Source organism: Drosophila virilis, chromosome 4 (assembly GCF_030788295.1).
Source record: "Drosophila virilis strain 15010-1051.87 chromosome 4, Dvir_AGI_RSII-ME, whole genome shotgun sequence".
In the NCBI taxonomy this organism is placed as follows: Eukaryota; Metazoa; Arthropoda; class Insecta; order Diptera; family Drosophilidae; genus Drosophila; species Drosophila virilis.
The window spans coordinates 25195350-25215880 of NC_091546.1; the positions used below are offsets into that span (position 1 = coordinate 25195350).

The 20531-nt window shown below is 40.4% G+C and overlaps 5 protein-coding genes across 7 annotated transcripts in view; 4 read left to right on the plus strand and 1 right to left on the minus strand.

The window, feature by feature from the left end:
• The first annotated feature begins 61 nt into the window (after nt 1-61).
• On the plus strand, nt 62-4906 carry Spn31A (Serpin 31A). The gene is made up of 4 exons (XM_032437882.2): nt 62-612; nt 3277-4206; nt 4477-4624; nt 4694-4906. The coding sequence occupies exons 2-4, from the start codon at nt 3310-3312 to the stop codon at nt 4816-4818; spliced, it is 1170 nt and encodes a 389-aa protein (XP_032293773.1). The 5' UTR covers nt 62-612; nt 3277-3309; the 3' UTR covers nt 4819-4906.
• A 514-nt stretch (nt 4907-5420) lies between these two features.
• The window catches only part of LOC6634228 (uncharacterized), a 169799-nt gene continuing 154688 nt past the window's right edge, over nt 5421-20531 (minus strand). For all 3 annotated transcript variants that reach the window (XM_002057703.4, XM_032437877.2, XM_070209505.1), the window contains 6 exons: nt 20132-20341; nt 14656-15692; nt 14155-14287; nt 6783-6969; nt 6226-6720; nt 5421-6153 (listed from right to left, as the gene is read on the minus strand). In XM_002057703.4, the coding sequence (XP_002057739.3) occupies nt 5621-6153; nt 6226-6720; nt 6783-6969; nt 14155-14287; nt 14656-15692; nt 20132-20341 (2595 nt within the window). In that variant the 3' untranslated portion in view covers nt 5421-5620. The remainder of the gene's footprint in view (nt 6154-6225; nt 6721-6782; nt 6970-14154; nt 14288-14655; nt 15693-20131; nt 20342-20531) is intronic.
• Nucleotides 8235-9111, plus strand: LOC138911191 (odorant receptor 67a-like). The gene has a single exon (XM_070208908.1). It carries the CDS (start codon nt 8308-8310, stop codon nt 9109-9111), a length of 804 nt encoding a protein of 267 aa, XP_070065009.1. The 5' UTR covers nt 8235-8307.
• On the plus strand, nt 9193-9724 carry LOC138911240 (odorant receptor 67a-like). Its single transcript, XM_070209133.1, has 3 exons — nt 9193-9371; nt 9435-9590; nt 9661-9724. The coding sequence occupies exons 1-3, from the start codon at nt 9222-9224 to the stop codon at nt 9712-9714; spliced, it is 360 nt and encodes a 119-aa protein (XP_070065234.1). The 5' UTR covers nt 9193-9221; the 3' UTR covers nt 9715-9724.
• On the plus strand, nt 10825-12397 carry LOC6634229 (Odorant receptor 67a). Its single transcript, XM_002057704.4, has 4 exons — nt 10825-11658; nt 11708-11909; nt 11975-12130; nt 12210-12397. The coding sequence occupies exons 1-4, from the start codon at nt 10859-10861 to the stop codon at nt 12261-12263; spliced, it is 1212 nt and encodes a 403-aa protein (XP_002057740.1). The 5' UTR covers nt 10825-10858; the 3' UTR covers nt 12264-12397.

A 20531-nucleotide genomic window follows, 5' to 3' on the forward strand; every position in this document is an offset into this window, starting at 1 on the left:
AGCTTTACCGTTTAGTGTATAACGACCCAAATGCGCCAGATTAGATAAGCTGATTAAACAATGGAACTATGGAAACAAAGCGAAAGCTGTTGGATGACTCAATTCAATCAGGCGTCGCATCGCTGGCGTGCAGCATCCCAATCAGCGGCAATTCTAGTGGTTCCAGTGCCAAAACAACATTATAATGGCCACAGAAACTGACGGGGCCCCCAATAGACGGGCGGACACAGCCGCGGTTCGCGCAGTTCGTCTTTGGCGTCGGCGTCGTTAGCGTCCGTTTGAATGGAACAAGCGGCAGCAAAATTATAAAAATAGATTAAATTTTTAGCGTCGGAAAGTAGTTGCAGAAAATTTGAACTTACCCAGAGCTTTCCGACTCTGCATCGCCCATCCGCTGTCCAAGTGTCGTCATCAATGAACAGCGCCGGACCAATTTAATTACGATTCCCTCATAAACTTTTTGTCTAGCGCGGAAGAGCGTTTAGTTCAATTCTGTGCGAGGCTGCGTGCGGGCGCCAATTACATTTTTATTTTCCCAACCGCTTTATACACTTTTTGTTTCAAGTTTCGTATTTAATAGTGGATACACTGTGTCGGCAGGAAACATAATAGGTACATAATATGAATATACTATACAAATATATATTATTATGAAAGTGATCAGTCAATTTTAAATACATATATCTTATGCTGTTCAAGTGATTATAAGACCTAAAAATAAATATTCAACTTCATAATTACCAATATGAATTTATTTTGGAACTACGCTTTAATTCTAAAATGTTTATAGTCTATAAAAAAATGGCTACAAAAACTCAAATATATATGTATATATATATATATATATGTGCTCGGATTTCGGTGTGCAGCAGCACGTCTTGCTGTTTGTATCTAATCGAGCTAATCGTCGTTGACGTAGATAATGATCACTACAAAAAAAAACTTTGTGACCTCATGCTCAGCTATTGAAAATCTGGTGGGCATTAACCATCTGGCAGTTGGTCCAAGAGTCAGCTGGAAACATGCTCTATATTTTTTTGCGAAATATAAATATGAGCACGAAGTGTGGGTGTATATTGCGTTTTGTTTAAGGCTTAGACGCCAAGAAAAACACTTTTGACAAATTCATGATGTAATTAATTTCCCAAAGAAAACACAAAAATTGGCACACCCAAAATAAACAATAAACATTTAAGAGTACGCCGAGTAGTGCTATAATATTTTAAAAGCAGGCCAAATGTGCTGCTGGCTCGTTAAAGCAGACTCTTCTAATACCCAGCACAAATTGCTAATATATTATATCATCTATGCTATGATAATAAGTATTATAAATTAATAGATTAACCGGAATCTTAAGCATTCTATAATATGTGCATCAATCATTTCTCTTAGTTGAAGTATTCTATTAGCAAAGAACGTTTCTACGGATTTTCCGAACGTAGTTTTATCATTTGTTTTTGTGGAGGCGGCATAGAGCACGCACTCAGAAATCATTTAGCAATACGTTGAGAGAAATTCGAGAGATTCGCGTGAGATTAAAAGTTGCCGAATATATATGTAAGTGTATATGTATGTGTGCATATATGCGTGTGTGCATGTATGTTTATTTAGCCGAGCAATGTCAAAAAGTTTTCCCGTTCTGGGTTGTTGTGTACTTTTTGGGCTAACCCGAGAATCGTGTCAAGTTTTTGTGTTTGCTGCCAATTCTCTCGGCCCATTGTTTTTCACTTTGTTACTTCTTGGTGAATCTCTTGTTATACCCTGTACACATACAACGGTTCAAATGGGTTACATGAAAGTGTGTTAACAAATGAACTAAGCAGATTGAAGTGTGTTTACATTTCAGATAACTGAACATAGTTTTTAAAGATTAGATAAAACATTTAGAAATCTTACTTTAGACGAATGATAATGCATTTTAAAGTTTTCAATACGTAATATTCTGAAGTTAGGTTCAATTAATAGATAAGTGGTATCTGTAGGCCGCGCATTCTCGCCCTCGGCGATTTTCATTTGCTTTTTGCTTGCCCAGTGAAACGGAAGAAATTGAAATTCAATGTTTATTAGGAAAAGCAGTTTTGAGGCCACGGCCAAACTTTTTGGCCGATTCAAAGATTTTTTAATTGAATCAAAGGCGTCGAACGCCAACGGGATGGGATCTATGTTCATAATTGAAACAATGAGAGAAGCTATAAAAATAGTAATAATAACATTATAGTTGAATAGATATAAATATTTTGTATACTTTCTACTACAATGTACATCTTATATTTAGCTGAAAGCATAAGGTCATGTCAAGATCTTTAAAGTTGTGCTGCACGCAATAAGCGTTGAATTTGAATAGAAGGGCAAATCTCATCCGATCATCATATGGGAAGATCTCTTTTGAAATTTGCTTATAATCGGGTACTGATACGAATAACGCATGCACCAAATACTACTGACATATATTTTATTCATATTTTGCAGAGTAAACTAAAATATCTTGTAAAATTTACCCTTTCCCTATACAGGAAGTAAATATATCCAAAAATTTATTGGAAAAAAAGAAAAAATAATGAATGACCCTTTCAAATATATAATGGAAATAGTAATTTTTAAAAAAAGAAATGTTCGGTTTTGATTTCTATTTATTTACTTACCTTTTTGCCTTTCAAGGACAGTGTTTAATAAATCCAGCTATGGTCATGTTTTAACTACAATTATAATTGGAGTGTCGCGGAAATATTAAGTCTGATTTTGCAGTGATCTATCATTCGAGATGTTAGACTCACATTTTTATACCCTGAACCCATCAAAAATAGGTATATGGGTATATTGTATTTGTGCAAAATCCAAATGTATGCAACAGGCAGAAGGAAGCATCTTCGACCCCATAAAGTATATATATTCTTGATCAGCACCAATAGCCGAGGTGATCTAGCCATGTCCGTCTGTATGTCTGTCCGTCTGTCCATATGTATGAATGCAAGGATCTCAGAACCTATAAGAGTTAGAGAAATTTTAGATGTAGGTGCTCTAGTTCCTGCGCAGATCGAGTTTGTTTCCGATAATCGATAACTTACTCCGTTTCCAAGCAATCGATAAAAATCGATATCGATATCCTGTTTTTTGGGCAATTTTGGTTAATCATAAGAGCTAGAGTCACCAAACTTGACATATAGCTTCTAAAATAGAATATATACATATATGCATTTGATGTTGGGAGAAGAGGGTTCAGGGTATCCCCTAGTCGGTAGCTCCCGACTAGAACCTCTTACTTGTCTTTAATTGCAGCTGTCCGTAGTTAACGCAACCAGGTCTGTCAGAATGAGTGCTGCTCCTAGTCTCACTGCGTCTGGTGTCCCACGCGAAATCAGCCTTGGAGCTGAGATTTTCCATAGCATTGCATCCGCAGCCACAGATGAAAATGTCATCATATCGCCACTGCTGCTGGAGGCGACGCTGGCGCTGCTCTACCTGGGCTCCGATGGCGCGACAGCTGAGGAGCTGCAGCGGCTGTTGGAGCTGAAGCAGCGCTTTCCCAGCAATGCCAAGATGGCCAATTTCTATGCTGCAGAGTTAGCTGCAGCGACTGGCGACAAGGATACACGCATTCAGCTGCAGAATCGTTTGCTACTGCAGGCCAGCGCCGGTACGAGCATTGCGGATGACTTCCAGAAAATTGCACAAACATATTTCCATGCGACGGCCGAGTGCCTCGACCTGCAGCAGTCCGAGAAGCTACGCCGCTACGTTAGCGATAATCTCTTGGCCAGCATAGGCGGCGGCAACTGGCAGCAGCCGCTCCAGGTGAACGTAAGCCAAGCGGCACAGATGCTGCTGCTGCTCGCGGCGAGGCTTCAAAGCAAATGGTTTTTGCCCTTTAGTGCCTATCGCACGGGTCTCTACGACTTTCACAGCTCCACAGGAGTCCCCAAGCCTGTGCCCATGCTCTTCGATGACGACATGTTTGTTAAGTACGCGGAGCTGCGGGAGCTTAACGCCCGCGCCATCGAGCTGCCCTATGAGCATGCCGACGAATTGGCCATGCTGCTAATCCTGCCCAACAAGCGCGATGCCGCGGCCCTGGCAGAGCTGGAAACCCAACTGCGCGCTCATGATCTGGGCGCACTGCAGCAGCGTATGCAAATGGAGAGCGTTCAGGTGTTGCTGCCTAAGTTTAGCATCGACTTTGAGTGCAGCCTGCGTCAGGCGCTAAAGCAGGTGGGTAAAAAACTTGCATAATTGCATTTACTGTGGAACTCAGGAATATATTGAATTTAAATTGTGCGAGGGTCGGCGAATAAGTCCTCCCTCATTTCTTTTGTAATTCATTATTTTAATTGCCATCTTAATATCAAAATTGGCATTCATATTTTTGTTTGTCACTGGAAAGGAGAATTGGCTGCTGAAAATCAATTTATCATTCATATAATATAAGCCTTTTCTTTGAACAGTACCTATTAACCGGATGCTTGTATTTTTTGTTTACAGGTGGGTTTTGCGGAGATTTTTGGCTCCTCAGCCAACTTCAAGCATTTGCATTCAGTCGCGAATCAGCCAATTGTCGATGTCCTGCACAAGCTGCGGATTGACCTAAACGAATCGGGCTCAGGTTCAGAGTTGCCTCAGCCGGCGGCAGGTAGGTTAAATGCTATATTATCAGTTGTCAAAGATTATTAATAAGCACTTGATTTAAAATAATTTGCAGGCTATAAGCCCATTGTGATTAGCAATTCCTCGCGGCAAAAGTTCTTTCGGGCGGATCATCCATTCTTCTTTGCCATACGCGGCGAGAACGTGACCCTCTTTGTGGGGCATGTGGTTAGTTTTTAGCGGGCATGAGTCAGCAATAATAGTAATAATAAATAATTGATTGTTATAATAATAATAATAATCCAACGTCACAGCATCAAATTAAAAATCTCTGTTTAAGATTTTCTATAACAAGAGTCTCGAGTTTAATCAAAGATATATGTATGTATGTGTATGTATAATTTGTTTGTTGCAGAAATAGTTCTGTAATATACTTTAGTTATACAATTATTGTATTTTGTAGAGTTTTCATCGTTTCATATAATTATGCCTTGATTTGATTTTAGGTCTAGGAAAATTTTAAATAGAATCAAAAACAGAAGCACACCGCCCTATCGGGTGTGCTCGCATTGAATTAACCTAAGGTTAATTCTAATATATTGAGTTACTTTAACTTATTAATGTTTGTAAATCTAGCTAAAAAATTGTTTTTACTTTAAATTCTTTCATTTTGCTTAGATGACTTGAAGTTTGATTCTTAATGTCACTTACAGAGCTTCTATATTTGATTTGATGGTGTGTGTATTACAATACAATTAACTTCATATATTTACAAGTAGGTTTTAAAACTAAACGTGAACGGTTCTTACAAAACAAACGAATGAATGAATAAAACATTTACGAAGTTATGAATTTGACTTTTCAAAAATAATTCTTTTCAATTGCAATCGTAAACGAGTTGAATATGTAAATTTTAAATATTTTTAGTTAGTTATTTACATGATAAATTACATTTGCTTCTGGAGACATACATAGGGTATTTACACTATTCTGCTCATCAAGCCACAATATTTTTCTCTGGGCAGATTGAGGGATTCTCCAATTATAATTTGCTGCTTTGCTGGGCTTGCTGCTGTTGTGGCTCATCGCATTTTTTGACTACGACGGCGGGCGGTGGTGGTGCTCCTGTCTCCACATCCAGACTGCCGCGATTGAGCAAATAGTCCAGATCGTGCGTGATGCGATCCAGTGTCGCATCGCCGCCTGTAGCACTGCTGCTGTCCACTCCAGCGCTCTGCGTGGACGGCGTGACAGAAACCGTTGTGGTGGCTGTGGTTGTGGTGGAGACGACTGCAGCCACCATTGTGGGCAGCAGCGGATCGAAGGTGGTGCGCGATGTCGGCTCTAGTATGGTGACGCGCTTCTGTGTCTTCGGCGTCGGCAGCGTGGCACTGGATATGGTTGTCCGAGCACCGCTCAGATTGCCGCTAATAGTGGGTGGCGGCAGCGCCGACGCCTGCATGCTGAGCATCAGCGGACTGGGCACAAAGTCCACGTACGGATTGTGCTGCAGCGGCACGTAATGGGGCGAGGCTGTGGGCAGCATGCCACTGGTGTGTATGCCAATGATGCTGTCTGCAAGTGGTGTGGTTAGCCGTAGCAACAATGCAGCCGCACTTTGGACTTGACCCTGTGCTGGTCACTTACCTGCCGCCAGGCCCTGCAGTATATCCAGCGTCTCGAGGCCCACAAATTCGTCACAAGGGCCGGTCGCATAGTGCGTGGGTTGCTGGTGGTGCAAGATGCGTCGGCCCAGGCTGCCCGTCAGCCCACCCATCGTGTAGGCATCGTAGGCATAGCCCAGGGTACTGGCTGCCTCCACGTTGCCGCCGCTAAGCAGCGCACAACAGCGAGTGCCTGGCGAGGCGGCCACCGTCAAAGGCAGCTGCTGATGTCCACTAAGCAGGGTCTCTGCCGTGCTGACAATAGCCGCCTGGCAGCGCGGCGCCGTCGAGATGATTGTCAACGGCAGTTGCACGGCTCCGGCTCCAGCTCCAGCTCCTGCTCCAGTTGCCGATGACAGCTCCAGCCCTTGCTTTTGCTGCAGCGGAGCAGCGTTGGCCCCGGTTGCCACAGCCGTTGCCGCTGCCGCTGATGTTGCTATACACTCGCTCTCCTTTTCCTTGTCATGATTGGTGTAGACTGCAAACGGGCAAAGAGCAAGGGTGTAAGCGATAAGAAGGAGAGTTGGTCCGGCTACTTACAGCTCAGTGGACTATTGATGCTAGCCGTCGTCGTCGTGCAGTAGTTCTCGTCGAGACTGGTTCTGCTGGTATTGAATTTGGTCTGCTTCAGCGAGCTGCTCTGGCTGCTGCTGTTGCTGCTCAAGAAGGGTGGTCCGCGCAGTTGGCTCTCAGCCTTAATGACAAAGCAAAAGAGAATGCCAAAGCCCTGAAATATAAGCAGATTGTTCAGCTTTAATACCGAGCATAAAGACATTTCGCAAGCTGTAGCAAAGATTGGTATATAAGAGCTAAGCTACATATTATTTATTTAATCAGATAGTTCTATTAATTTGAAGTAGATTTCAGATGGTTTTTCTTAAGAATAAATGGAATATTCCAGAAAAAAATGAGTATTTATTTCAATCATTGAACAAGAAAATATTATTGAATGATTCATTTAAAAAAAATTAAACAAAGACACAAGAAAGGGTTACACCCTGTATGTATAATTCAAGAGTGAATCCCTTCGGTACTACTTTCAGGCTTTGATTAGCAAATTTTGCTATACTTCTGTTTTATTTACAAATGACAGTCTGAAGCCGCGAATTAACTGTGCGTAGGCTTCACTTGTTGCGAAAACTAACCAATTAAAAGTCCATTAACATTTCTGCTGCTCTGAACCCAACTGCAGCGACCTCAACAGTTGCTAATAAAATGCATTTCGATTTCAGTTTTCATTTGGCAGAGGTGTCCTGCACACACAAGTACTTGTTGTTATCCCCGAAAAGATCATCGAAAAATTGTAACTAGAATCTATACTAATTAATAACTGACATCCGTTGATTCGGAATTTACAAAATAATTGCTTAGAAACAGTTGATGCAAATTTTATCTGAGTATATTTTGTTTTAGCCAACAATCTAAATAATTTCCCTGTAAAATTGATATTTTTTTAATTATTTCGAATTTTTACAATCAGTTATTTCTGGATTATCAATTAAATAAAAATTTAAATATTAACAATGTCCAAAAAACGTTTCATTGTAAAACTTTTAATTTCCAAATTAGCGCAAGATTTAACTTTATACAACTTTTAAAATCATATACATACTTTAAACTAGGATAACTTAATGAGTGCCATTTGAAGTTTGATTATCATGGTGCCAAGAATGAAAAAACGGTAACAGAAGAAATTTTAAGAATTTCTTAAAGTTTTGACTGTGGTTAAAGTATTAAAATAAAATCAAATCAAAAACTTTATTTTAACACGCAAATATTCCTATATACAAAAGTGGTCCGATAAGAAACAAAACAACACAAATAAACAGAGGTGTAAATTACTATACTATATGAACAGATCAGACAGATATAAAAATATATTGTGTGATAAATAAATAGATTAATACTTTCATGACAAAAATATTACACTCTCTCTACAAAAAGCTGACTATAACAAGTATATAATTACTTTTCTTTACGTTTCAGCTATAATATAGATAGAGTCTTTTCTAAATATTACGAATTCAACAACTTTTGGAATTTATATAAAGTAAATCAAGTCGGAATGTCGGGGGCATATGTGTCTTTCAATGACTTTATGAGTCTGCCTGTCGTTTTCTATCACACGATCGGGGTAAATCCTTATGAATCGGCCACCAACACTGCAACCCGAAGTCATTGGCTTCTCGCAATCTTTATATTCCATGTGGTTAATCTGAACTGCATGTGTGGACTGGAGATAGCTTTTGTGTATATGTCCTTTAGGGACAGCGAGAACTTTGTGGAATCCTGCATGGTAATGGGCTACATTGCATTTGTCGTAGTCGGAGAACTGAAGATGATAACCGTCTGGTGGCAGAAGTCAAAATTGAATGCACTGATGCGTGAAATGGAATTGATATTTCCATCTGCATCTGCTGAGGACCAGCGCCGATATCAAGTGGAGCGCTATTTGCAGCGCTGCCGCGTGTTCACGAAGGGTTTCACCTGCCTCTACCTGCTGCTCATCGCCACTTACAATCTCTACATGCTTGTCCAGTTCTTTATTCAGCGGGTTTTTCTGGACATGCCAAATGCACAGCTCGTCATGCCCTATACTCCAGTATCGCCGTGGAGCTTGGAAAATGGCTTGGGCTACGGCGTGATGTACATTTTGCAGGCCCTAGCTGGTTACTGCGCTACCGCAGGACACGCCTCCAGCGACATTCTCATCTATGCGGTGGTCATTCAGGACATCATGCACTATGATTTTTTGTCTCGTGAGCTCGTTAATTTGCAGATACAAACGGGACGTGTGAGTGATGGCTCTGACAAAGATCTCAAATTGTTGCGGAAACTGATTTCATATCACAACAAGCTTCTTGGGTAGGTTATTCTCTGCTCAGTTGTATTTTGTTCTGCTCAGTTGTGTCTTGTTTCTTCCATAGACTTACAGAAGTAATAAATCAAATCTTTGGATTTCCTTTGCTTTTGAACTTTATGGCTTCTTCTCTGCTGGTCTGCTTCGTGGGCTTTCAGATGACCCTTGGACTGAGTTTTGAGATAAAATGCAAACTGGCCGTCCTCTTCGTAGCGCAAATGGTGCAAATCTATCTCATATGCTACTTTAGTGACTTGCTAATAAATGCCGTAAGCTGTCTTTGGTATTTGCCCCAGCAGTCTTTATCTGTCTACATTCCGGACCCTTTACAGAGTGCCAGTGTCTCCAACGCTGTCTACGAGATGAATTGGATAGAGGCCGATATGCGGTTCAAGAAAATGCTTATTATTGTAGCAGCACGCGCCCAGAGGCCAGTCAACTTGAGGGCCACTGTGTTCTTAGATGTTTCAATGCAGACTATGACCATGGTGGGTTGATCGTGGCTATAATAAGTAAGATTTCGAATAATCCAGTCTTTGTTTTTGAATTTACTTGCAGTTCCTGCAAATGACATACAGATTCTTTTGTATGATTCGTACCATGTATCAGTAATGGAAGCGAGAATCGTCTATTGAGACGATATTTATTATAAGTATAATTATTATATTTTTCTTATCTTGTCTTTGCTACTAGAAGACTGTCTCGTAACTATACTACACATTGTTGTTCTTTATATATATACAAAATAAAATATGCACGCAATTTCAGTTACAGTTTTGGCTTGTGAAGCTTTCTTTCTTGGCTGTTATTTAACCGAATAATCTTTTGTTTTACTGTATAAATTGTAAAAGGGATTCAAATAACTGACAGCTCTCCTATCTCAAGCCGTATTGATTTCAACCACCTGTGACAGCTGCCATTTTTCAGAGGGCCATAAAATTGGTTACATACATAAATCAAAAGGCTAGCGGATAATTGACACAAATGACTTTATTTGCAAACAGTTTACAACAACTCGTTCCTTAACGACAACAATCATTTGTGGAATGAATAATTGAAAAACTTTAACCACAGCTGGGTATCAACAACGTGGTTATAAAACAGCAACTGCATTTTCTACGCAAATCACTTTTAATCCAATAATAAAATAATTATAAAGACAAATTTGTGGTTTCTTCAAGTAATACTCTGATTGCATTAGCTTGGGCTTATATAGAGGGTATTATCATATTTCTTATAACGTTTGTTACACTCAACGGCAACTGTTCTAAGCGTATGTGGGCGATATATTTTATACCAAATCAATTTAGAAATGGAATAATCTGCCTTGCCTGATACCAAAAAGGTGTTCCCTTCCGATAGGAGAGGTTGCTATTTACCCGATTATTTAGCATATATTATGCTTTATTTTATCATAGGTTTCAAATATTTATAATTAAAACAAAATACTAGACAGGAACATTTCACAGTGCCTATATACTAATGAGCTTTATTTCAGATCTCACCTTATTTACTCGAACGTATTTGTGTACATTATGATATTTTGATAGGGTATTGATTGCATTAGGGTTTTTAAATATTGTTTTGTTTATACACTCGTATATATAGGATTAGCTAATTTATATCCACGTATATAATATAGCTTGTGGTTTTGTCCAGTTACCAAGCAATGTGGCAGGATAAATAAAGGACCGAATGTTACGCTAGTTAGTCTCAGTCAAGAGCTTGAGTTGGGAAGATTAAGATATCAATCGACATGCCAAAGGCTTTTGCAACTTTTAATGACTTTATGAGTCTGCCTGTGTTCTTTTATCATACTATCGGGGTGGATCCCTATGAATCACCTAGCTCCAAGGCAGTGCCCAGTCGTTGGCTCTATGTTAATTTTCTGTTCAATGTGACAAATCTTAACTTTAATTTTCTTATGGAGTTCATGTTTGTAGTGCTGTATTTTAAGGATGCCGAAAACATTGTGGACGTATGCATGACCATATGCTATCTTGGCTTTATCATTGTTAGCCAGCTGAAGACAGTCAGCGTGTGGCGTCAGAAGGCAAAGTTAAATGATTTGGTGTACGAATTGGAGTCAATCTTTCCAGCTCCGAATCGTAAGGAGCAGGATAAATATCGAGCTGAATACTATCTGCGCCGGGGCCAGTTTTTCTTGCGCGGCTTCAGTGGCCTTTATTTGTTTCTTGTTGTCACCTACAGCTTCTATATTTATGTGCGGTATGCCATTCAGCACTGGCTGCTCCATTTGCCGGACGTCGAGAAGGCAATGCCCTACTTCTCAATTTCGCCTTGGGACTGGCACGATAACTGGAGCTTCTACGTGATGTATCTGCTGCAGGTCTGGGGCGCTTATACCGCCACCACGGGCCACATCTCGGCCGATCTGTCGATATATGCCGTCAATATGCAGCTCGTTATGCACTTTGACTATCTGTCGAAATCGCTCAAGGAGTTCCAGATACAGGCAGGATGCGTACACAATGGTTTTGCCAAGGATCTGAAAGCGCTGCAGGATTTGATTTTATATCACAACAAGCTGCTACGGTAAGCGGGCATCTGATTTTGATCGGGCATAAGTATTTTTCTCTTGTAGACTCTCGGATGTGATGAATTCGGTCTTCGGAATGCCCTTGCTCTTGAACTTCCTCACCTCCTCCGTCATGGTCTGCTTTGTGGGCTTTCAGATGACCCTTGGTCTGAGCGCTGACCATACTGTGAAGCTGGCCCTCTTTCTGATCTCAGCCACGGTGGAAATCTATTTAATTTGCTATTTCAGCGGCTTATTAATTGTTTCGGTGCGTCGTTCATTCAATCTACCCGATGAGCCTCAGCGAATGAATGCTTGTTCCTTTCCTTATAGAGTGAGGGTGTGACTGCGGCCGTTTACGAGATGAATTGGTTGCACGGCGATACGCGTTTCAAAAAAATGCTTATTTTTATAGCACAACGCGCTCAGAAACCAGTTTGCCTGAAGGCGACCGTATTTTTGGACATTTCTATGGAGACAATGGCCATGGTGAGCTCATCCCTGTTTATTCTCACTTGTATGATGTATTCTTAAAATTGATCCATTTCTTTTGTTACATAATAAGCAGTTCCTTAAAATGTCGTATAGATTGTTCTGCGTTATACGCACCATGTATCAGTAGATCCTCAAGACAGTTTGATGTGGTTGCATGAGAGCCTCGGCAAATAAAATACCACAAAGTAAACTCTACTTTACGTTACAATAAACTAAGCACCATATTTATAAATGCAATTAAATATAAACATCAACAGTAACTAAGGCTCAATCGCAATAGTAAAATCATTTTAAATATAATAAATATATATTTATCTACATCAACTATCTATTCTTATAGATAGTGTATATATATATATGTATATATTCATTTTTTTTGCAATTGCCGAACTGAATCAGCCTTTAAATTGATGCTAAAGGATGTGGCTAGACACATTTATGCTACTCTGTTTAGCTTACACTAAATGAGAGGGCAGAGGCATCTGAGGGCTGCAATTTCCAGCGAAATTAATTACTTAATTAGCTCAGCCTCCCCTTGACCCAGTGCAACAATTGTTCTACTAATATTGCAAAGCACGGCAAACAGCTGCGCCCCAAAAGTCGTGGATTCCCATATGGTTGGCAGTCCATGTGGGCCTTACTGAGTTACTGAGTGCGTGTTTCAGCCCTTTAAATGTTGTTATAAATAATTAAACAAGAACACGGCCTAACCTAGTCCTCGGCAATGCCAAATGCCAATTGATGGCCAAATTAATAGCCCTGGACTGAAGTAAACACATGAGTGGGCGCCGCAAAGTGCGGTCTGGGGGTTAGAAACCTCGGCAAAATGTGCTTGGATTCGGATATAAGGCTGCCCATTTGTGCGTGCTCAGATGTTTAAATGGATTCAGTTTTGGTAATCCGAATTTCGATATAAGTAAGATGAGCATAATGCAATTTATGTGAGCATTTTTTAAATATTAATTTGGTGAGCTCCTTCTAATTATCTTAAAGGAGTGCAGACTCTCAAAGAAAGTAAAATAGACTACCTTGAATTTGTCTCGCTTGCTATCAATTATTGTGTAACCAAATATTTATTTATGTATTTGGAAATAACTTATCAGCAAGCTCTCACGATGATATAGATTAATAACGAAGGACAGTGAACAATATTATATCTAGAGATGTTAATCTACGTTAAGTTACAATGTTAATCAATCTACAAGTATATTTATAATATAAGTATTAGTAGCTAAAATATTCCAAGCTCAGAAAGCAGATTATTAAATTGAAATATGGCTATGAGATGTGAGTAAGCTGGCCTTACAAGGGGCTTTTAAGTAAGTCTCTTAGAAGAAGAATTCATGCGCACTTATTTAATTTACAAAATAAATGAGATGAACTAATAAAAAGAAAACAGAAGCAACATAAGCAGAGGCTTAGCGGACCGATGTCAAGTGCAAAGCAAACATAAACAAAAAGGCTTCTTTGGCCACTTTGATAAGAGGGAGAGAGAGAGAGAGAGAGAGAGAGAGACGGCGACCACAGAGCAGCAGGTGAAACTTAATGCAACCAGCGAAAGTGGTTAAGAGGACGGGACGTGGCTGTTGGCTTATGCTGCTGTGACTCTAAGAGTCTCAGTTGATTTTGCATGCATAATTTGTGCGGCAGGCGTAAAAATATGCAGGCTTTGCACTTTGATGAAATATGCACGCGCAGTACGAGGAAGAGCTGAAGAAAGCTAAGGAAGAAAACAACATAAAATCTCGAATGATAATAAACAGAAAGAAGATACGAATATTTGCATAAAAGCTCAAGCCATACGGCAGCCGCCGTTCCTTAATAGTTTTGTTGACAAGCTGCCGAATCGCTCGAATCAGTCGAATCACTCGAATAACTCAATCAACATAAAAGCAACTGCCATAAAAGTTGCATGGTAAAAATAAAGTATACGACGCGTGGTAAGCATTTATGCTCTCATATGCGCTTAATTAAATATCAATTGACTGGAGACTTCGTATCACACAGTCTGGACTTACCAATATTATGCACGATACGCCAAACGGATACGCCCATAAAGTATCCGGCGTCGAATTCACGTAGACTATAAAGCATCCATCGCTGCAGAGTTTTAAGAGCAGCAAACCGCCTGCCCGATAAAGTAGGCCAAGTCTATAATGGTGGCAGAGAAAGAGAGAGAGAGAGGGAGAGAGGGAGAGAGAGTAAGAGAAAGGAAATTAAAAGCGCTTTTATTGGGAGTTGTGTGTAGCCGCTTGAGGAGTGATTTTATGGTTTATGTTCGTCTGGTCGCAGTTATTCCCATTTTCAGCTTGGACAGCAAAAGGGAAATTAGATTTTGGCATGGACCAAAAACAAAAAAACTCTGGACTCGACTGGCATGCAGAAACCATTTTAAATACATTAGTTAATACTTAGTACTTGTGATTGGATAGGATTATTGGCCCTAAGCAAGCCGAATCCAGCCGGTCGAGCCTTACCATTTTGCCTGTCTATGCCTTTATCAACTATTCACAACTTACCGCCTCTGCAGGGCCGTGTTGAATTTATCCAACGGATGCGTATGCACATTGCGATTCTTGTGCCATAACCACAAGAGTTTCTTCATTAAAATGACAAACAGCGCAAAGAAGAGTAGAATGAAAAGCAAATCGATGCAAACGAACAGAATGAAGCTCAGCGAAGGCGACGTCGATGACGACAACGAATCCGTGCCCAAGCCGGAACTGAATGCCGCTGCTTGTGCATGTCCAGGGACGGCGCGGTCCCAAGCGGTAGGCGTCTGTTGTTGCGGCCAAGTCAATGCCGCAGCCGTCACGGCGCCCAAGTTCGAGTCGCTACTGCTGTCGGCTGTGATTGATGACGCTGACGTGGCCACAGCATTGACCGTGCCCGTGCCTACGTCTGCGCCCATTGATGATGTCTCAGTCAATGTGGGTGGTGGCTGTCGTCTGCCCGTCGCATTGCCTAACAGTGCTTCCGACTCGAGAAGTAAATTGTCGCCGTTGAGCAGCGTATGCGTGCCATAAAAGATACCAGCATCGTTCTCCGAGAGCTCCTCGTTGCCGCTGCCGTTGCCGTTGCCACTGCTTGCGTCGCTGGCGGCATCCGATGGCAGCCTAGTCCATAGCAGCTCCAGCCACCAGTGTCGCGGCCACTTGCCTATGATGCTGCAGATTAGCGGCGCAGCAATTGCAAACAGCAGTGGCAACAGCCAGCTAATGCCAATGGCGCCGCGTATGCCTGCTGAGCCACTGTGGAGTGCCAGGGAGCCGGCGGCGGATCTTGAGCCCAAGCTGTTGGGCGGCGGATGATTCCTGCTGCGACCGCGAGTGCGACTCACGACTGCTGCCTCCGGAGACTGGGCACTGATTTGCGTAATATTGCTCAGACTCTCGCGGCGTTTGTTCTGCTTGGTTGGCGTCGAGGGCTTGCTGCCGATTTGCAGATACTTCTTCGGCACCAGCTCCGTATGTATGACCAGCGCAATGGCAATCAGCGTGGAGATGCCCAGCAGCAGCAGCGATGCCAGCGAGCTGCTGATTATGGCATGCCAGTTCTGCAAAGAGGAAATTATGTGGCACATTATTAACGCTGCAATGCGAGGGAGAATGGCGACTTCGGCTACTTCGTTGCAACATCATTATTTTTAATTAAATATAAAAAGTTGTCATCGCATTATAGCAACAACAACAACAACATCAGCCAGAATACCATTTACGACCAAGCATGTATTCACTTTTTATGTTTTATGTATTTCACAGCCATTTACTTGGATTCACCCTGCTCTCTGCTGAGCCATAAAGATGACATCAAAATTTGACGCGTGCCTGGAGCTAAAATTATTTCATTGCAATTCCTGCCAATGACTGGACATTACTTATTAAAAAGTTATAAACTTTTCTGTTAAGTATTAGGCAGGACATTCGCCTTTGGCCGGCAGATCTCGTTTTATGAGGGACAAATGAGAAAATGTTTTATTGATCATACATAATCCGTATCTCTAATTAAATTGGCAATGAACTGACACCAAGCAAACCATAAGCTAACTTTTTAAAGCCCTGTCAAAGGTATTTTAATTAAATAGGAGGCATCTTAAAAAAAATAACCAATCGGACTAGACCAGTATATTGCTCAGTTTTTTAATCAACTACATAAATGCATAAATCTGATATGGCAAGGATCTGCCGAAGCTAAAGTTCTTATAGCAAGAAATCTTGTTTATCAAAATTACTTTTTTAAACTATGCTGCTATGAGCTACTATATTATATTGATCTTTAGGAAGAATCTGTCGACAAATGAGTTTTCGCTGCCAAATATAATGATATCCGAGATCACATATATGAAAACATGTGAGGTAAACGTCTACAAGGTTATGGAAGATATCCATTCTTCATATAATAATTTTTTTATACTAATCATTGTCTAACAGGCGAACTGCTTGCACACTGCTTGTGGCCTGCTTTGTTTACTGCTTGCTCGGTTTCGAGTGATAACAAGAATACAAAATTGAACTAAAATATCCGATAATTTAAATTAAAATACTTAAGGTAAAGTGCCTTGCAGCATAAGAGTAAAAGACAGAACACTTAATGAGTCGTTATCGATCCATGGACCTTAGATGGATTTTGGACGAATTAGAAAATACACGATTTTAAACGGCAGTTTATCAAGGAAAACAGTTTTATATCCAACAATCGCATCAGAAAAACCAATCATAGTTTGTGGAATTATAGAAACTTATAGCTTAATATGTTGATTTATAAAGAGACCTTCCAATAAGTAAAGGTTGTTGCTAGTTTTTAATAGGCGGGAACTATTCAGTCGGTATGCGTCTATCTTAAGATTATTAGACTTAAAGCTACATGTTAGTTCGAAAGTAAGTTGTCGTATACTCCATTAAGTATTTCTATTATTATGCTATATTGAATATTAATTTTTTTGAATAAAAAATAGAAAAAAGAAAATTTATTTAAAACTCAATTTTCAGTGATGTGTGGTTATTATAATTCAGGGCTAGCAGGATAAATTCGAATCAACCTCGGCTAGAGCCCTCTTGTCGACTCTATTCATAACTGGAAACCGAAATACGATTTTATAAAATTTTGTTTTGGTTGTGGTATGACTCCATAACCATTAACCAAATTGCAAGCTAATACACATTGAACACGTATACGACCAGCTGATTCAATATGCGAAAATGCACAGGGTTTTTAACAGGGAAGCAAAAGTTGTATCCGTAAAGAGAAATGTTGCGGCTTTATATTCCAGCCACACTTCATTACATTATCAGGATTCTTCTTTTTACATGCACACTCATATATGTTCTTATTTACATATGCCATATTGGAAAGGTAAAGCTAGAGCTTGGTACTCGAACAGCTGCTCCGGGCTTCTTGGCATCAGCCAGTGGAGGTCAGCACCGCCTCACAATGTAGTATGCCCCAGTGTGGGCAGAGGGGAAAATAAATTTGTAAACTTTTTAATTTTCAATTCTCAGCGCGAATATTTTACGGCGGCGCTTTGTTTTTGCTTTTCCAAATTATGAGTTAAGTGCGCTTAAAAGCTTTCGGCTTTTACATGGTCTTCTCATTCGGTCTCACTCTGTGTCTGTTGCTCTCTCTCTCTCTCTCTTACTCTCTTTCTGTCTCCCTCTTTCTCTCTGCTGCCACTCATGCCTCGGTCCGTGGCGTATGCGTTATTTTTATTTTCTTATATTATTTATGTTGTATTTTTAACTGGCGTTGAAATTGTATTTATTTATGCACAAATACATATGCAATAAGTAAAATGAATATTTTAATTTTATTTATTGTGGCTTATTGTGTGGGCGTGGCTGCTGTGGCGTGCCGCCTGCTGCCTGCTGCTTGCCTGCCATGACACGTGTTTTAAACCATAAAATTTGCATATGTCTTTGCGGTGTGTCGCGCTCGTGTTGTATCCTTTTAATTTTGCATTTTAATAATGTCTTTCACACGTTTGCATACGATTAATGTACAAATATATGTTGCACTATCAAGTCAATGTTCTGCTTTTCGTGGCATTGTACAACTGGCCGCTGGCCACGAATGTCTTTACGTAAGTTGCTCATTAAAAACATGACTTCAAACTGAATACATTTGCCGCATATGCTGCATGTCCGCCTCAGTGTGGCTCATCACATGTTGCAGGGTGTTGCCAAAAGGTGGCAGCAACACGCTTGGGGCACACTGGCACGCTTTTGGTATGAATTTCGTTTGAGTCGAGCTTGTGCAGTCATTAAGAAGACACCCGCACACTTGACTAGAGCATCTACCCATGCACCCACGCTCGGCATTTGTTGAAACTTTGTCTTCCTTGGCCCACCAGCAATATGTAAGATTGTACGTGTTATTTCCCGATCCGGTCTTGGTTCACCAATTCTCTTAGTTTCGATGATTGTCCATTAGTTGTTGTTTGTCTGTGCTTCTAGCTGCGCTACTTTCCGAGTTCTTTGTCAACTTTAGTCAGATTGACGCAACTCGGCTTTTCTTTACATTTTCAACTGCTGAAACCATTCTCTTTCCATTGTTGTTGTGGCTCTTTTTACTGTGCTGTCGCGTTTTATTTGTTTTTCATTCCTTTATTGCGCTGCTGTTTTCATTGCGGCCCAGTTTATTACTAATTCAAAATGTTACATCTTGTTAGAGACCTACAGGAGTATTTTTCATATTTAGCCTTGCGAAAGACCCCAAGAGATTAGACAGCACAAATTTGTATATTTTGTTTATACGCTCATTTTTCGTTTTATAATTTAAAAGATTGCCAGATGCTTTTGGGATTTAAAGGTTGCAAAGGATTTGTCGAGTTTTTGTGGGGGGTTTTTTGAACCGATCTCACACATTTTATATGCCAGTAGCTTGGCATATTCTCATCCTGTATTTTGTACAATTGAAGGTTCTGTAAATTGAAAATTTGGCCTCTTATTAATATTTATTTCGACTTTAGCGACTTCACGCGCTCTCCAAGGAGCTGGGCTCAACGCTGTTGACTTTTAATTTCCTCTTCTAGTAGCTGTTGCTGGCAACTGTGGGGCAACAGGTGGGCGCGCCATCGGGATTTGTATTTCATGGATTTTATGCATTCCTTGTGTTAGCCGCCGTAACAAACTGTAAATTATAATATTCAGAAATGCTGGCCAAGTCAGTGCTTTTATTGGCTCATTACTTGCCAGACGACAAGTTAATTTGTTTTGATGATGATGCTGAGAATTGCTTGAGCTGCGACTGCTGAAGATTACTTTTCAGCATGAAAAGTTGAATAATATTCATGCCTGAATGCTTGCGAAAATTAGTAATTACAATTTGTGGAGCTTCTTGGGCGCAGCCAAACAAACGGATGATTGTTATTTACGGGCCTGGGCAAGTAATGGCTAATGGCATTTTGGTGTAAGAAAAGGGCTGTAAACATATTTCAATTTAACTTTACATTGAATCAGCTGCAGCTTTGTTGCATAGTGTTTGTGCTCGAGAGCCAAATTGAAATTGAATCCTTATTTGTGGCATGCACCACTATTTTTCTTATTCGTTATATTCTTTTCACAGTTCTGCTGGTCTTCTTTTGTTTTGTTCAGGCTTCAATTTCGGTTTTGGTTTCCTTTTGTTTTTTGGCTCTACCTTTATTTGTATATTTATTTTCCAGTAATTAAATTTTTCGCCTTGGTTGCTTTCGCCGCGGCAGGGTGTGTGTGTGTGTGTTGGAGGAGAACTGCACGGGTATTGCCATAGCCCCGCCTAAGAGTATGCAACGAATTCTCGGTTTGAAGTGGATTTATTTCGAGGGAATCGGTCTCAAATTCCATTCGTTCTACATTTATATTTGTTTTTATTTGGTTTGCAGGAGAATTCATTATGAATCAGCAATAAAGAGATCAAGTCCAAATATTAAAAGAACGGTCTTTTGAAGTTAACAATAAAAATGGAAGTTATAGGAATAATAAATACTTTCATAGAGCTAAGAATTATTTTGTGGAAACTCACCACTGGCAGCATTTTCATGAAACCCAGCAGGTAGATGAGCATCACACTCGTTGTGGAGATGCAGAACTGCATCTTCAGGAAGGTCACGGCGCACTTGCGATTGCACCAGATGGGCAGCAGGATCAGAAAGGCGGAGCAGCACTGGAGCAGGCAGCAGGCACAGCTGACAATCACAAATATTGGACGCTGTGGAGTTTGCGACTGCGTCGACTGCAACAAAGGGGATAGGGAGAACATGACAATGTTAATACAAATTTGCAGTATATTCTAACTAAATTGCCTATTAGCCAGAGAGAGCCAAAACATAGTTGTTGCAAGCGGGAATCGGGTTTTAAGTAAGTTTTCAAAATGAAAATTATAAACAGCTCTCACTAATAATTTCCTCAAATCAAATTGCACT

Bases quoted from the DNA above. Each gene is read 5' to 3' on its own strand.
- Spn31A (XM_032437882.2), top strand. From the start codon at position 3,310: ATGAGTGCTGCTCCTAGTCTCACTGCGTCTGGTGTCCCACGCGAAATC. The intron at 4,207-4,476 runs GTGGGTAAAAAA...TTTTGTTTACAG, and splicing joins TGCGTCAGGCGCTAAAGCAG to GTGGGTTTTGCGGAGATTTT. The intron at 4,625-4,693 runs GTAGGTTAAATG...AATAATTTGCAG, and splicing joins GTTGCCTCAGCCGGCGGCAG to GCTATAAGCCCATTGTGATT.
- LOC6634229 (XM_002057704.4), top strand. From the start codon at position 10,859: ATGCCAAAGGCTTTTGCAACTTTTAATGACTTTATGAGTCTGCCTGTG. The intron at 11,659-11,707 runs GTAAGCGGGCAT...TTTCTCTTGTAG, and splicing joins TATCACAACAAGCTGCTACG to ACTCTCGGATGTGATGAATT. The intron at 11,910-11,974 runs GTGCGTCGTTCA...CTTTCCTTATAG, and splicing joins GCGGCTTATTAATTGTTTCG to AGTGAGGGTGTGACTGCGGC.
- LOC138911191 (XM_070208908.1), top strand. From the start codon at position 8,308: ATGTCGGGGGCATATGTGTCTTTCAATGACTTTATGAGTCTGCCTGTC.
- LOC138911240 (XM_070209133.1), top strand. From the start codon at position 9,222: ATGGCTTCTTCTCTGCTGGTCTGCTTCGTGGGCTTTCAGATGACCCTT. The intron at 9,372-9,434 runs GTAAGCTGTCTT...GACCCTTTACAG, and splicing joins GTGACTTGCTAATAAATGCC to AGTGCCAGTGTCTCCAACGC. The intron at 9,591-9,660 runs GTGGGTTGATCG...ATTTACTTGCAG, and splicing joins CAATGCAGACTATGACCATG to TTCCTGCAAATGACATACAG.